General features: G+C 37.7%; 1 gene segment (V, D, J or C); it reads right to left on the bottom strand.

Annotated features, from left to right (window-relative positions):
- Window positions 1-4,997: 4,997 nt before the first annotated feature.
- LOC130456442 (immunoglobulin kappa variable 6D-21-like) lies at window positions 4,998-9,987 on the bottom strand. The segment is given in 2 exon segments: window positions 4,998-8,927; window positions 9,503-9,987. Coding segments are annotated over 2 exon segments (573 nt in total).
- Window positions 9,988-15,786: the final 5,799 nt, after the last annotated feature.

Below are 15,786 nucleotides of genomic sequence, written 5' to 3'. Positions count from 1 at the left end.
TGACATGAGGATGTCATTAAAAAAAGGAAATTCATCAAAGGATACAAATGAGTAGAATTTTATTGGAGTTGCCTTGTTAAATTTCTAATATACAAAGGACTTGGAATACTACTGTGCCCTGAGAAATGATGAACAAATTATTTTTTTAAGAACTTGAAAAGATCTTCAGGAAATAATGAAGAGGAAACTGAGTAGAACCAAGAGAATATTATATACAGCTACAGAATTAATATTTGAAGAATGACCTATGAATGTCCACCTTTGGAGAGTCCTGATAAATGGAAATCTGAAAGATGTAATTTGTGTATATATATACATATATGTGTGTGTGTGTGTTTCTATTTATTGGGTGATACCTTCTGTGGTGTGGTAAGGGGATGGAGAGGCTGAGATACCTGGGAATAAATGCTATTAGAAAAAAAAAATACATGCACACAGAGGATCCAGAGATTCAGAGTTTCATATGTAATTCCTATTTTTTGTGGAACAGAAGCACATCTCATTCACAGACCCCCATTAGTTTGCTCAGATGATATTATCACATAATGTCTCCAAATAGAGGACACTTAGGAGCTGGTCTTCTTGGAGAATCATGATGACAGTGTCTTGGAGACTAGAACACATGTGGACATTCTGTAACTAGTTCTGGTTGGGAAGAACCTTTTTCTATTAGCTGCATAGTCAGCATCTTCAAAATGGCTTGTGTTGACTTTGGCCACCTCTTCATCACTCTTTACTCCAATTTCAGCTGTATTCCAGTAGTATGATGGTGTCCAGTGAAAGACAGTGCGTTAAGGGGAAGGGACCACTCACACCTAATAGTTGTTGAGTTGAATATAATTTTTTTTAATGTTTTTTCTTCAGGTGAAGCTATGTTTCTTCTATTAGACTTAGAAGAGGACAACCCATTACCTCATTCAATTGCTAGGTAAATAGTATTTCTAGTAATGTAATTGCCTAACAACTTCCATCAGTTCCCCACTACAGAGAAAGATAAGAAAATATGACCATTATCAATTGAGTAGGATTTTATAATTTTGATTGTATTCTCCAAAAATTCCTAGGACCTTTGTATCCTAGGCTGAGGGGAATAATTTAGAGGTTTGGACAGGTGATCATGTACTCCTACCTATTCCCCAGTATTCAATGGCAAATGGTCTTTGAATAAAGATGTGTGATCAACATTACCTCTATGCTAATAACATGGAAAAATTAAATCAACACACAACTCATGTAAAATCCATTGGGGTTCATCAAAGTATCTGAAATGTAGCAAGCCAAATCTTGAATAAAAAAGGAAGGCAAAAATTGTAACAGTAGCCACGATTCCCTTTCTCAGTACCTCCAGAGAAGGATTTTTTTTGTTTTTTGTTTTTATATGACTTTATCAATGATCCACAAAAACAAACATTTCAATTTATAAGGAACAAAAAAGAGGACTGTGTGAAACTGAATTTTTATGTAACGTGCTTTGAAAAACTGTATATTAAATCTCTGGATAACAAAGTAATAATAGAAATTGCCCTGTTTTATGCCTATATTTTTAGCATTTTATTAATTTTGGGAGGGAGGTGCATTTTTATCCCTCCCCATTAATTCACTTGTCCATTCCACAAAAATTATATTGAAGCAATAAATCAACACATTGGCCCTATCTAAAAATGTGTGCCAGGGGCAGCTGGGTATCTCAGTGGATTGAGATCCAGGCCTAGAGACCGGAGGTCCTAGCAAATCTGGCCTCAGACACTTCCCAGCTGTGTGACTCTGAGCAAGTCACTTGACCCCCATTGCCTAGCCCTTACCACTCTTCTGCCTTGGAACCAATACACAGTATTAGATTCCAATACAGAAGGTAAGGGTTAAAAAAAAATGTGTACCTCTTTCTGCACCGTTAGCCCTTAACTCTGACAAAAGGTTGGACATATGTTTCATTGTCAGGCTTTTGAAATCATGATTGGTCATATCATTTATCATAACAGAACATAGTGAGACCAAAAACATTTTTTCACAGCACATGATTAAAGTAATGGATGAAGTAAATGCTTTTACAACACTCATTTGTGTTAAACAACAATACATAAACACTAATAAACATAAGAATTAATGGATTTGAGGGCAGCTAGGTGGCTCAGTGGAGTTGAAGGACCTGGGTTCAAATCTAGCCTCTGACACTTTCTAACTGAATGACCCTGGGCAAGTCACTTAACCCTTTTGACATAGCCCTTGCCCTTCTGTCTTAGAGTTGTTACTAAGATAGAAAATAAGGGCTTTTAAAAGACTTGATCTGCAATAGAGAAATAATAGAAGCCACCCAATAAAATCAGAAGTAATGCAAAAATGTTTATTAGGACCATTATTTTTTTTTACCTACTTCTAGAAATACTAGTTATAGCAATGTTATAGAGATATAGATTGGACTTGTGCTTTCATTTCATCAAGTAACCAAATAAGCTATAAAAGCATTAACTTTTTCAAATAATAATAAAACCTATCAGGAGATTAAAAAAAGAAAACTTAATTTGAAATTGCTACCAAATGGCTAAGTATTCATCTTCCAAGACACATTTTTAGTTAACTCTAAAACAACCTCTATGGAACAAAAGAAGGCAAATAGTTGCAGTGGTGTTCATTGTTCATGGTTGGGCCGGTAAAGTTTCTGCTCCTCCATTAGCCATGCTAAGACAAGCACTAGGATATATGTGATGATCACAGGACGAGTCTTCAGCAGCAATGCGATCTGAGCTTTTCTGACATTACTCTTAATCAGTGATTCCATTCCCCAAGAGAATAATGGAACATTTAAGAGGATTAATTAGCCAGGGGAAGCAAACTTGATCTCATTGACAGTTTTTTTTCTGAGTGCTAACTGGCTAGTGTACCTGGGTGAAGATAGAGGATGGTTCTTTCTCTACTCTTTGTGGCATCTCGTTCTTGATCTTGGTATGTGTCCAAGACCCTCAGTAGCCTCAGGTATGAGGGCCTGGTGCATGTGAGGAACTTCTGATGAGCAGGTAGCTATATAGAACTGGTTCTTATAATTAACATGCAGATGATATACGTTGGGAAATGGAAGTTCTCAGGATGGAGAAGCTTCTAAATGTTCTAAAGATTTCAAAAATACTGTTATTATCATAGTGTGGGAGGTAAAGGAAGTATTTTGCAAAAGTTAAAAGAATCTATTGAACATGCATAATTATGAAGTTTCACTGGCATGTTATCTTTTCATTATATTCAAAGGATTTTTCATTTTAACATTAAATCGCTTATAGTTGTCAACGTTTTAATTCTGTCTCAAAGTGTGCCCACACGTTTTACCCACAAAGACATTTAGTTTTTGCTTTTCTTATAAAAGTTGAGGTACAGAATGTCTTGATTTCTCATGAAGCTTTTTTTCATGATATATTATTTATAGGCTTCTCTCTAGCACCATTTGAGATGCCTGTTAAGGGTTAAAATTTTTCTAATGGCTTTAGTGATGTTTAGAATTGCTTTAGAGCACCAAGATTATGGAATGGTGACATCTCTGCAATGTTTTGACCCAAAATGGTCAGCATGCATTGAACAATGCCTACACTTATCAGTTGCATCCTGGCATAGTCCAAAATATTGATGGTATATTTCTTGTGCTGAGTAGAAATTTCCCACATTACATAATCCTTTATGAAAGACCTCTCTCCTCATTGTCTTGAGACAGTATACAAGCTTGTACCCTCCTCCAGTCTCTTGGGGACTGCTGGGTCTATCCAACCCCCACTTCCTCTCTAATGTGTTTTTTAATTCTTTCAATGGAAATCAACATCTTTGCTATAGAGCTGTATGCCTCATTGTTTTTAAGGTTGACATGCCTTAAGGTTTTGACACAATGTCAAAACCTTCCTTCCTTCCTTCCTTCCTTCCTTCCTTCCTTCCTTCCTTCCTTCCTTCCTTCCTTCCTTCCTTCCTTCCTTCCTTCCTTCCTTCCTTCCTTCCTTCCTTCCTTCCTTGGAGTTAATACTATGTATTGGTTCCAAGGCAGAAGTGGTAAGGGTTAGGCAATGGGGATTAAGTGACTTGCCCAGGGTCACACAGTTGGGAAGTGTCTGAGGCCAGATTTGAACCCAGGACCTTCCATCTTTAGACCTGGCTCTCAATCCACTGAGCTATCCAGCTACCCCTGAAATCTTTCTGATGTGAATTACATGTTAGTAAACTTGATTCCTCTCAAGTATGAGTTTTCTTGTGTGTATTAAATTTTTCTTTCTAGGAGAAGGTTTTCCCATAGTCACAGTGTTTCTACATTGTTTGAATTCTATGCCTTTTGACTGATAAACTCTGTGAATTTTTTCAAATTTCTTACATTCCAAAGGTCTCCATTTTTTTCTTTTTTCTTTTAAACCCTTACCTTCCATCTTGGACTCAATACTGTGTATTGGCTCCAAGGCAGAAGAGTGGTAAGGGCTAGACAATGGGGATCAAGTGACTTGCCCAGGGTCACACAGCTGGGAAGTGTCTGAGGTCAGATTTGAACCTAGAACCTCCTGTCTCTAGGCCTGGCTCTCAATCCACTGAGCTACCCTGCTGCCCCCTCCATTTTTTTCCTGAAGTTTATTATGTGTATTAAAGTTTGAGTTTTGACTAAAGACTCCTTTCATTTAATTTAATTTGAAATGTTTCTCTTCAGTACAAATTTTCTCATCTGTATTGACAGTTTGCTTATGGTTGAAAGCTTTTCCACATCCATTACATGAATATAGTTTTACTCCAGTATGAATTCTCTCATGAGAATCAAGACTTCCCTTTCAACTAAAGATTTTCTTACATTCTTTACATTCATAGGTTTCACTCCAGAATGAATTCTCTGATGGCAAATAAGGCCTGAGCTCTGTGAGAAATCTTTCCCAAATTCATTGCATGAATGTGGTTTCTCTCCAATATGAAAATTTATATAATTAAAAAAAACACAATGAGAAAAATAACAAATGGAGAAATATGGAAAATAAATATGTAAAAGCAACATGTCTAAAATGAATTTTAATTGTAAAAATATTGAAAGCAAGACCCAACTTCCAAAAATACAAGTGGTCATGATCATACTATATGTAAGGAATTTACAAAAGAATATTTTTTTGAAAATCACCTCTTAAAAAGAAAGATAAATTGACAAGTACTTAGATAAGTGAAAAATAAAACAACTATCAAGTTTTACATGACATGAATGAAAATGGCAAAATATTTTAAAATTATAAAAGTCAATACTGACTGTTATAGAGATATAGGTAGACATTATACAGGTAATTTCAACTAGGAGAATCTTTTTAAAGATAAATCTGTAAGCAAATTGTAATAGTTATGAAAAACCATACCTTGTACTCAATAATACCAGAAAGTATTTTATAGAGGAAAAAGTTAAATATCTGTTTTTTTGAAAAAAGACAATGGAATAATTAGAATGTATTATAATCACAGAATGGTTGAGTAATATGTAGCATAGGAAAGTTCTAGATTACTAAATAAAGGTTGAGAACTCTAAAGAAATTTTGAAAGATCTATATGAAATATTGGAAAATAATTATTATAACTTAAGAAAAATAGAGAAGACCCCAAACACAATGACAAAAAAACCAAGGATATACATTTGAAAAAACCCCCAGCAAATAGTGTGGGGAAAAACCAAAGGCAAAAAGGGAACAAGTTATGATTTGTTAGATGTCCTCTTTATGTGATTTTGATGTTTAAATATTTTTAAAATACAATATTAAAATACAATAAACCTCATGAAATTGAAGAGGAAAATTATGGATACTTATTAAATGTTGATGAGGAATGTAGCAGTCCACCCCTAGCTATGGGCAAGGGGAACAGTTGGTATGTACAGATTGCCTTAAAAGCATGCTCAGTATTGCACATGGCTGGGAAAACCTATGACCCTTGACCCCAGCTTCTCCCAGGTTAGGCAGGAACACAGGTTTCTTTTTGCTCACCTGGTTGAGAGAAACCACACCTATACCTTGTCATTAACCAATGATGATCATCCCTGTGTACTGTGTATATTTGCATATCAAAAAGATTAAGTATGCCTCAGCCAGCTCCGCCTTTCTCTCTTCTGCTCTTCCTCTTTTCCAGCTTGCACTGATGCCTGTCCTTGCTGGAGCCTGGCCTTTGGCCTTTGGCCAGGCTCCATCTCTAATCTTTCTCTATCATCTCTCTGACCTGTGTGGTATTGAATCTGGATCTCTGGACTGGTAAAAGCCTTCGGAAGGGCGCTTTGATCAGAGCTTGGCTGTGACTCATTGGTAATTAATAAAGACTCATTCCTGCCACCTCATATCTCTACTTCGACTCCGTCATCCCCCTCGTGGTATCTTAAACTTCTATCCTTTCTCTATCTTCCTACCTTAAAGCTTCTCTCTCCCCTCTGAGGAAACTTTAAGGAAAATGGATAATCATTGGGAGAATTTGCTGTGGTATATGGTACAAAGTAAAACTGTTTAATATATACACATTTATGTAAAAAAAGACTAACAAAGATAATTGCAGCTTCTGGGCCAACATTTATTATATGAGATTATGAGAGAAAAATTCTATGAAGAACTCAATAAGATGCTCCAAGTTAAGCCAATATATACTTTAATGTGACGCCATTTTGGGTTTTCTTGGCAAAGATACTGGAATGGTTGGCCATTTCCCTCTCCAACTTCAATACTAGGTAACTTCAGTATAAGAGAGAATGGTAGAAAATATGGCATGGGATTAGGAAGCCAAGGAAGCCAAAGGCTTATTTGTAGAGCAGTTTTATTACCTATGTTCTGAAAATACTTTCTTCAAAAAAGGTGTTTGTAGGCACTAGCAATGCAAAACACTAAATAAAGCTACAAAAAAATGATAGTCTCGAAATGACTGGTTACCAATGCATGAGTCATTTGGAATCAGCTATTTGTTGATAAGACCATCAACTCTGTTAAAGCAAAAATCAAATCAATTCCAAATTTAAGAAATAAAAATGGGACAATGACATCAAATTTGAAAAAAAAAATTAACTGACTTGACATAAAAAAAGGGAAAAAATGGATAAAGGAACATATGAACAAAGAATGTCAGCATCTCCTAAAGAGAATGAACTTATGTAAGAAGGAGATTCAAAGAGCCTCAGTACCACCTTAGGAAGAAAATTTGGAATCTTTTTACAAGGATGGAGAAGGCAGCCAAGGACAGCACTAGGTTATAATAACAACTCTTTAGTACAATCTTATGACACCTTAAGATGATAACAAAAGGTCACAGAGAAAACCAATTCTTCCAGCAAATATCTGAAAAAGATTATAAGAAGACTAATGATAAAGAAAATACAAAAGAAACAAGTCCCTCCATCTAGTCCCGAACTGCACAGGAGTTCTGGTGAAAAGGGAAATGAAGAGGCAGGTAGAAGGATCTGCAAATAAGAAGCCTCCAAAGATACCTGGAGCTGACCATGGTTCTGAATGGGATAGGGGTTGCAAACCAGAATGAGCTCATTATTTGTGAATCTAGAGTTAGATCTCAACCCTAGCCCACCAGAACAAAAGTGGGGAATAGAACTGGAATCCATAGCTTATTATAAGAGGAGACAGGGCCTGGCCAAGCACTCATCAGACCACTGGGAGTCACAGCAGAAGATAGGACTAACATAATATTTGTACCTTAGGACAATGGGTGGTGGTGGAGGTGTGTAGGAGACTAGTGTGATTTCTGACAATCTCTAAAGGCTCTTCATTGCCACAGTGAAAGACAGAACAAATTCCTAGTTAGGGCTATTACAAGGAGAAGAAGAAACTGGCTAAGGCTAGAATCTGCCCTGGCCTATCATGAGTCTGAGAGAGAAACCAGAGATTGAGCCAACCTATTCAAATCAGTATGGTCATCCAGACTAAAATGAGAGGACCTGTACAAGAAAACTGATCTGGGTCAGCTAGGTGACTAGGTAAATTGAGAACCATGATTAGAAATAGGAGGTCCTGGATTCAAATTTGGATTCAGATACTTCCTAGGTGGGTAACCCAGAGAAAGGCATTTAACCCCCATTGCTTAGCTCTCACTGCTCTTCCGCTTTGGAACAGAAACGTAATGTTGATTCTAGGTCAGAAAGTAATGGAGAAAGAAAGAAAGAGAGAGGGAGAGAAAGGAAGGAAGGAAGACTAGAAGAAAAAGACTGGAAGAAAATAGAAGAAAGAATAGAAGAAAGAAAAAAGAGTGGAAGGAAGAGTGAAAGAGTGGAAGGAAGGAAGGGTGGAAGGAAGGAAGAAAGGAAAGGAAGGAAAAAAGGAAGAAAGAAAGGAAGGAAGGAAAAAACTAATTTTAGGATAATCAGATTTGGCTCTGCCCTCATTGGCTAAGAATGAGGAAGAGCATGGATTTAGGATTAGGATTAGAGTTCCAATGGCTACAACATTAAAAGGCACACAACAATAACAACTTTGAAGGGCAAGTCTTGAAGTTGGCAAGTCTTGAATCTGCAGGAGCTTCTAAAAGACATCCACATACTTTGCCCTTGAGTGGTCCTGCAGCTGCCGCTGAAGGAGGAAAGGGAAGCAGGTAGGACAGCAAACGAGTTGATTTAGGGGGCTTTTTGTTCAAGGCTGAAACAATGTGGTAAAGGCGGCTATAGCCTTGCTGGCAATAATAATCTGCAGCATCTTCAGTTTCCACACTGCGTATTGTGAGAGTGAAATCATCTCCTAAGAAAGTGTCATCAGAGCCTATGAACCTGGGTGAGAGGCCAGGGACGGGATTAAATGCCCCGTGCATGATCAGTTTAGGTCCTTGTCCTGGCTTCTGTTGATACCAATGGAGGGAATGATAACCTCCCTCCTGAGTCACACTCTTACTGGTTCTACAATTTATATTGACAGTCTCCCCCAGAAATACAGTCACTAAAGATGGAGACTGAGTCACCACAATCTGTCCTTGAGAACCTGAAATCAGAAACACAATCAGTGAAAATTCAGAATGCAATCAGCATCACAGCACCTTCTAATTCCCTTATTGTTGGTCCATCAAGCCCAAATCACTTACTGTCATTATAACCTTCCTCCCTTCTTCCCTCCTTTTCTTCCTTCTTCTGTCTCTCCCTCTTCTCTCTCCTTCTCCTTCCCCTTTCCTTCCTTCCTTCTTTCCCTTTCTCTCTCTCTTTTTGTCTCCCTCCCTCCCTCCCTCCCTCCCTCCCTCCCTTCCTCCTTCCCTCTCTCCCTCCCTTCCTCCCTCCCTTCCTTCCTTCCTTCCTTCCTTCCTTCCTTCCTTCCTTCCTTCCTTCCTTCCTTCCTTCCTTCCTTCCTTCCTTCCTTCCTTCCTTCCTTCCTTCCTTCCTTCCTTCCTTCCTTCCTTCCTTCCTTCCTTCCTTCCTTCCTTCCCTCCTTCCCTCCTTCCCTCCCTCCCTTCCTTCCTTCTATCTTTCTTTCCCTTTGCTATTCCCCTATGGAGTTAGACAGAGGCCAAGTTATTTGGTTCTCCTCTCTTCTCATTCCTTGTCCTTCATTCCTCGGTCCCTTACCAGGGATCCAGAGTACTAACAAGCCCAGGAGTTGTGTGGGGGACACCATCTTCAAAGCTGCTGGAAGATTAGCAGAAACCCCAGAAGCTGCAATGCCCTTTATCCAATTTCTGAGCTGGAGGGAGCTATTGGAAGGAATATGCAAAGCAGATTGGGTGTGTGCTTAGGTATCCAAAGAACCAAATTCCTGGGCTTCACAGTCTGAGCTAGTTAATCTTCGGAGTCCTGGCACATGAGAGGAGAGGGCTCCCTCTGGCGTCTATAGAGCTAAGTGTCCGGCACCGGGGATTTGACTTGGAGAGCTGAATAGGAGGAAGATCTGGGCTGGTCCTTCTTCCTCCATCACACACACCATTTCTTCCCCATAGGAAACATTCTTTCAGTCACATCCTTTTTCCTTCTACTCAAGACTCGCCAAATGCTGAATTACAAAGCCTGGAGTTGAGGGCTGCAGGGAACGATTGTTGTGAGTCTTTTCTCAGTCCACAAATATACCCATCTCATCAACTGAAAATATTATTTCCTTAAGCCTGATGCATCTTGAGTATCTCTCTCTCTCTCTTCATTGACAAGCTTCTAGAATACTGAATCTATTTGTTACTGCTACATTTGTTACTAACTACTAATCCTTTGACTCCTGTAAATTTGGATTTCATCCATACCACTTGACTGAAACAGTTTCCAAGGTCACGAATGACCTTACCACTAAACTCGGAAGCTCTTTTCTGCACTGATTTTTTAAAAACCCTCATCTTTCATCTTAGAATCAATACTGTGTACTGGTTCCAAGGCAGAAGAGTGGTAAGGGCTAGGCAATGGGGGTTAAGTGACTTGCCCAGGGTCATAGTAGGAAGTGTTTGAGTTTAAATTTGAATCCAGAACCTCTTGCCTATAGATCTGGTTCTTAATTCACTGAGCCACCCAGCTGTCTTTATCTCCTGATCCTTCTTGACCTCTCCATTGGTTTTAACATACAACCATCCTTTCCTGTCTCCAAAAATCCTACTTTCACCTTTCCTGGAACTTCATACTTCTTCTATTATTGATTTATGGCCTGTCATTGGTCTCATTTTCCATATTTTCTTTCTGGTACTCTAATCCACTAATGTCATAATCAAACATAAATAGATCCCTGCAGGATGCATATTGGCTTATCCAGTTTAGCTCATTTATATGTATTTGTTTACTTCTTGTCCTCTCCCATTAGATTGTGAACTCCAAGGGGGCAGAGTCTATCTTCTTCTCCGTAGTGCTTAGCAAATAGTAAATGCTTAATAAATGCCTATTGATCAACTGTTCTCCGTGTTATGCAGACTCCTAATCTTGGAGGCATCTTTGTCTCTTGTCTCTTTAATCTATGCATCCTGTAAAAGTAGACTCGAATCCAGGACTTCAATCCCCACAAGCCTTTGCTCCACTTCCCCAGAATGCTTTGTAATCTCACCTGGGCTGAGAGCAAAATGGGGTATTTAAACCTGGTTGTAAATAGGCTCGGCCTCTTTTGGACTTCTGTTTTGGAGCAGACGCGTCTCTTTCATGATGTGAGGTTATCTTGTCTAGGCCTCTGGCCTGGGCACGTGTTTTTCTTATTCTGCATTTTCTTTAATCCTTAACCTTTAATAAACCTCTAAAAATATAAGACTCCTTGCAGAGAGAAACTAATTTCTACCTGCCTCAGTCTCCCCTAAATTTTAATCTTTACAATCCAATCAATGTCCAAGCCCAGTGTATTTCCACAATATTTCTTATATCTGCCTTCTCCTTCCAAATACTTGTTCAGGTCTTTATCACTTAACCTCTGTTTGCCTCAGTTTCTGTATCTGTAAAATTAGGCTAAAAATAGCATCTTCCTCCCAGGGTTGTATTCAAACAAGAAAAGTTTATAAAGTGTTTAGCATGGTGCTTGACATACAGGAGATAAATTTTGTCTATCTATCTATCTAACTATCCATCTATCTATCCCTCCCTCTTTCCCTCCCTCCCTCCATCTATCCATCTATCCATCTATACATCTATCTATCTATCTATCTACCTATCTATCATTATTATATTATTATTATCTTATAGACTGTTATGATTAAAATTTAGGCCAAACTTTAGCAGATAGAAAATTAGTTTTACTCTAGAAGTATTACATTTTTAAGAGGTTTATTTAAGATTAAGAATTTAAGAAAATACAAGTAAGAAAGCACATGCCTGGGTGGGCCGAGAGGCCCATTCAACCTCACCTACATCATGAGAGATGCGTCTGCTTAGAAGCAGAAACAGGAAAAGAGAGCCGGTAGGCTTTACAATCAGTTTAAATAGAAATTTTTTTTTATCTGGCCCAGGTGAGGATCTCAGTGAGATTACAAAGCATTCTGGGAAGTGGCCAAGGATTTCTGGGGATTGGAGTCCGGGGTTCAAATCTCCATTTTTATAAGACTATGGTAATAGACTTCTTCCAAGTGTTCCTACCTTAGTCTATTTATTCCTCTGAATTTCATTCAGTCCATATCTACCAAACAATTAACATTCTATAGCTATTATCTATAACCTCCAGGACATTATTTTTCTTAATTTTGTGAGTGTCTAGTTTACAGTCTTTCTCTCCTCCCCAACTCCTGTCCTCATATTAGGGACCAGTGTCTCCAAAACACACACATGCACACATATACATACATGCATAGTTTTTATTTTTATTACATGAGGAAATAATTTTTTACTATTTTCTGACATTTTATGATTTATATTCTCTAATCTTGACCCTTCCCCAAAGCAGCCAATAATCTGATATAGGTTATACCAGTGCTTTCATGCAATACATATTGCCATATTGGTTATGTTATGACAGAAGACACATAACTCACACATACAATTAAAAAAAAAACTTATGAAAGAAATAAAATGAAAGATGGCATGCTTTGATTTTCAATCAGACTTCAACAGTTCCTTCTTTGGCTGTGGGTATCATTGTTCATCATGAGTCCCTTGTGGTTATCTGGGAATTTGCTTTGCTAATAATAGTTTAGTCCTTTAATATTTATTGTTCATTATAACATTATTTATTATTAATAATATTTTTATTTTTGAATACAGTATTCTTCTGGTTCTGTTCACTTCATTTTGCATCATATAAATTTTTTCAGGTTTTTCTGAACTCATCCTGTTCATCATTTCTTATGGCATAATAGTACTCCATTACAACCATATACAACACATTGTCCAGCTATTCCCCAACTGATAGACAGACCCTCAATTTTCAATTTTTTGCCATGACAAAAAGAGATGCTAAAAATATTTTTGTATAGGCATATCCTTTTCCTTCATCTCTGATCCCTTTGGAATACAGACTTAGTAGTGGTATTGCTGGGTCAAAGAGTATGCATAGTTTTATAGCCCTTTGAGCATGGTATGATTGCTCTCCAGAATGGTTGTATTAGTTCACAGTTCCACCAACAATGTATTAGTATCACAATTTCCTCACATCCTCCCCAACAGTTATCATTTTCCCTTTTGGTCATATTAGCCAACAGGTATGAGTAACATTTCATAGTTATTTGGATTTGCATTTCTCTAATCAATAGTGATTTGAAACATTATTTCATATGTCTATAGATAGTTTCAATTTCTTTTTCTGAAAACTTCCTGTTTATATCCTTTGACTATTTGTTAATGGTCAATGATTCCCCTAATTTATTTATAGTGCAATCCTTTATTTCTAGATTAAGGATCTATTTTGACTTCATGTTGGTGTATGGTGTGAGATATTGGTTCTGCCTATTTTCTACCATACTATTTTCCATTTTCCTCAGCAATTTTTGTCAAATAGTGAGTTCTTCCACTAAAAGATTATATCTTTGGATTTATTAAACACCAAGTTACTATGATCATTAACTATAATGTGTTGATTACCTAGCCTATTCCTTTGATCCACTACTATATTTCTTTGCTATCACCAAATTTATTTTGATAGTTACTACTTTATAATATAGTTTGGCTAGAACACCTTCCTTCATTTTTTTTCATTAATTCCCTTGAAATTCTTGACCTTTTGTTCTTCCAGATGAATTTTATCATTTTTTTCTAGCTCTATGAAATAATTTTGGGGTAGTTTGATTGGTATGGTGTTGAATAGGTAAATTAATTTAGTTATGATTGTCGTTTTTATTCTATTGGCTTGGCCTATCCATGAGTAATTAATATTTATCCAATTGGTTGGATTTGGCTTTATTTGTGTGAAAAATGTTTCATAATTGTATTCATATAGTTGCTGGGTTTGTTTTGGGTAGGTATTCCCTCAGATATTTAATATCATTTATAGTTATTTTGAATGGAATTTCCTTTTCTATCTTTAGCTGTTGGGCTTTGTAGGCAGGAAATAGAAATGCTGATCACAGTACAGAGGAACAACAACTACCTAAGGATTACTGTGTCATCCTGAAGCAATGACCCCTTTTAATGCTGATCCAGAAAAAGTCCAAAGAGCTCCTTGGGATGCATCCTGCAGGTCCATCCCCACTCATACTCCATGTGGAATATTGCAATCTAACCCTTATTGCATATATGAAAAGTTCCTCTTAGTTTCTGGGCTTAGGTTTTTGTTTCAAATCTTTTAATAATTGGATTTATCTAAGGCTGATGATCTGGTCAAGATGAGGCAAGCTGTAAAAGATAGAAGGACCCAGGAGTACAGGTCTTGATCTAAAACCATCTATTACAGAAATGGACTAAATGGGAGGTCAGTCAATAAACTTAATTTAGTGTCTACTGTCAGATCTGACTGACAGGGGTCCAACACAGGAGGCAATATGAGACTGTATAATTTTTATAAGCGGATTGGAAGCTTGTCACTTACTTTTAACCTGATTTTAGCCAGCCTGCTGAAAAGTTTTTACTGGGGTGAGGTGGATGCCCACCCTACAGCTTCTTGGAGCCACAGGGGAAAGTTCGGTGACAGGTGTAAGATTAAAATTAATATCCAATAACTTCAAGCATTATGTTTTATAATTTTTATCACTTATTTATTTTAATTTATTTATTTATTAATGAAGAAGAAATAAAAGGACAAAAGTAAAAACCTGAGTAAAGTTTTCCCAGCCATGTTTGAGGGAGAAGAGCAAGGGGTGGGATCTGTGGAGGAGAGAATTTGAAAAGCCTGCAACAAGGCTGGAAAAGCAAAGACTCCAGAACTGTTAACGAAGGAGAATATTCTATTTGGAATGAGGACTGGAAAAAAAAAAACAGTTAAGAAGAAGGAGTCAACCTGAAATTCTTGGTCTCTTGGCTTGGGGACAGAAAGAAAGAAGGACAAAGTCCAGCTCTCTCTGATTTCTCTGCTGTGCTACAGTGGCTGAATTTCTAGACCTGTTAACCCATTTTCCCAATCTGAACTATATTCCACCATCCTCCTACCTAGGAACTATCCTAGTATTAGGGAAACCCCAAACTCTCTTTCCCTCCATTTCCTTTCTTTCCCTTTCTCCCCAATAAACCCCTTACTTAATCTTAGGAAGAGAAAGGAGTGATGTATTTGATATACCATAATACTCACTCTGAGTTGATTTAGAAAGACCAAAAGAAGAATCAACTGGAAAGGGAGGGAAGAAGGGAGGAAGGAAGGAAGGGAAAGAAAGGAGGAGATTGGCAGATCAGATCTTTAGTTATCATTTATCATTCAAATAATCACTTATTACAGGTCACACACAAACTTTATCTCCAGAATGTAAGGACACAATGTGAGAAGGAACATGGGAAGCTGGGATTTTGATTCCTAGGGTTCAAATTCTAATTATATACAAGTAGACACCAAAGGGGGATGAGCTGCCCTGAGAAGGGCTCAGCAAGCACTAGCTTTAAGGGAGAGCAGGAAAGGCTTCTCATTGAAGATGATGTCTTAGTTAGAACTTAAAGGAAGCCAGAATGTAGAGATGGGAGGGGAGCAGGACTCTCCGCACGAGAGCCACACAGTGAAAGCACCCCAACTAGAAAATAGACTCTCACCAGATAGCTGAGTAAGGAGAATGGAAGTGTAAGACTAGAAGGTTAGGAAGGGGCCAGCTTGTGAAAGGTTTTGAACATCAAATAGGTTTTTATGTTTAATCACTGAAGTGACTGGGAGTTACTGGAGTTTACTCAATGGAGGTGAGAGGGTTGATAGCTGAATGGAAGATGGATAGAGGTGGGGAGGAAACCCAGGAAGCAGGCAGGCCCATGAGCAGGCTACTAAAATAATATAATTAGGAGGGGATAAGTGGATAGGCAGTGTCAAAGAGAAAAGGGATCAATAGGACTTGGTCACAGAT

Source organism: Monodelphis domestica, chromosome 1 (genome assembly GCF_027887165.1).
Source record: "Monodelphis domestica isolate mMonDom1 chromosome 1, mMonDom1.pri, whole genome shotgun sequence".
In the NCBI taxonomy this organism is placed as follows: domain Eukaryota; kingdom Metazoa; phylum Chordata; class Mammalia; order Didelphimorphia; family Didelphidae; genus Monodelphis; species Monodelphis domestica.
The sequence above is the reverse complement of the archived record's forward strand: the minus strand, read 5'-3'. Positions and strand labels throughout refer to the sequence as shown.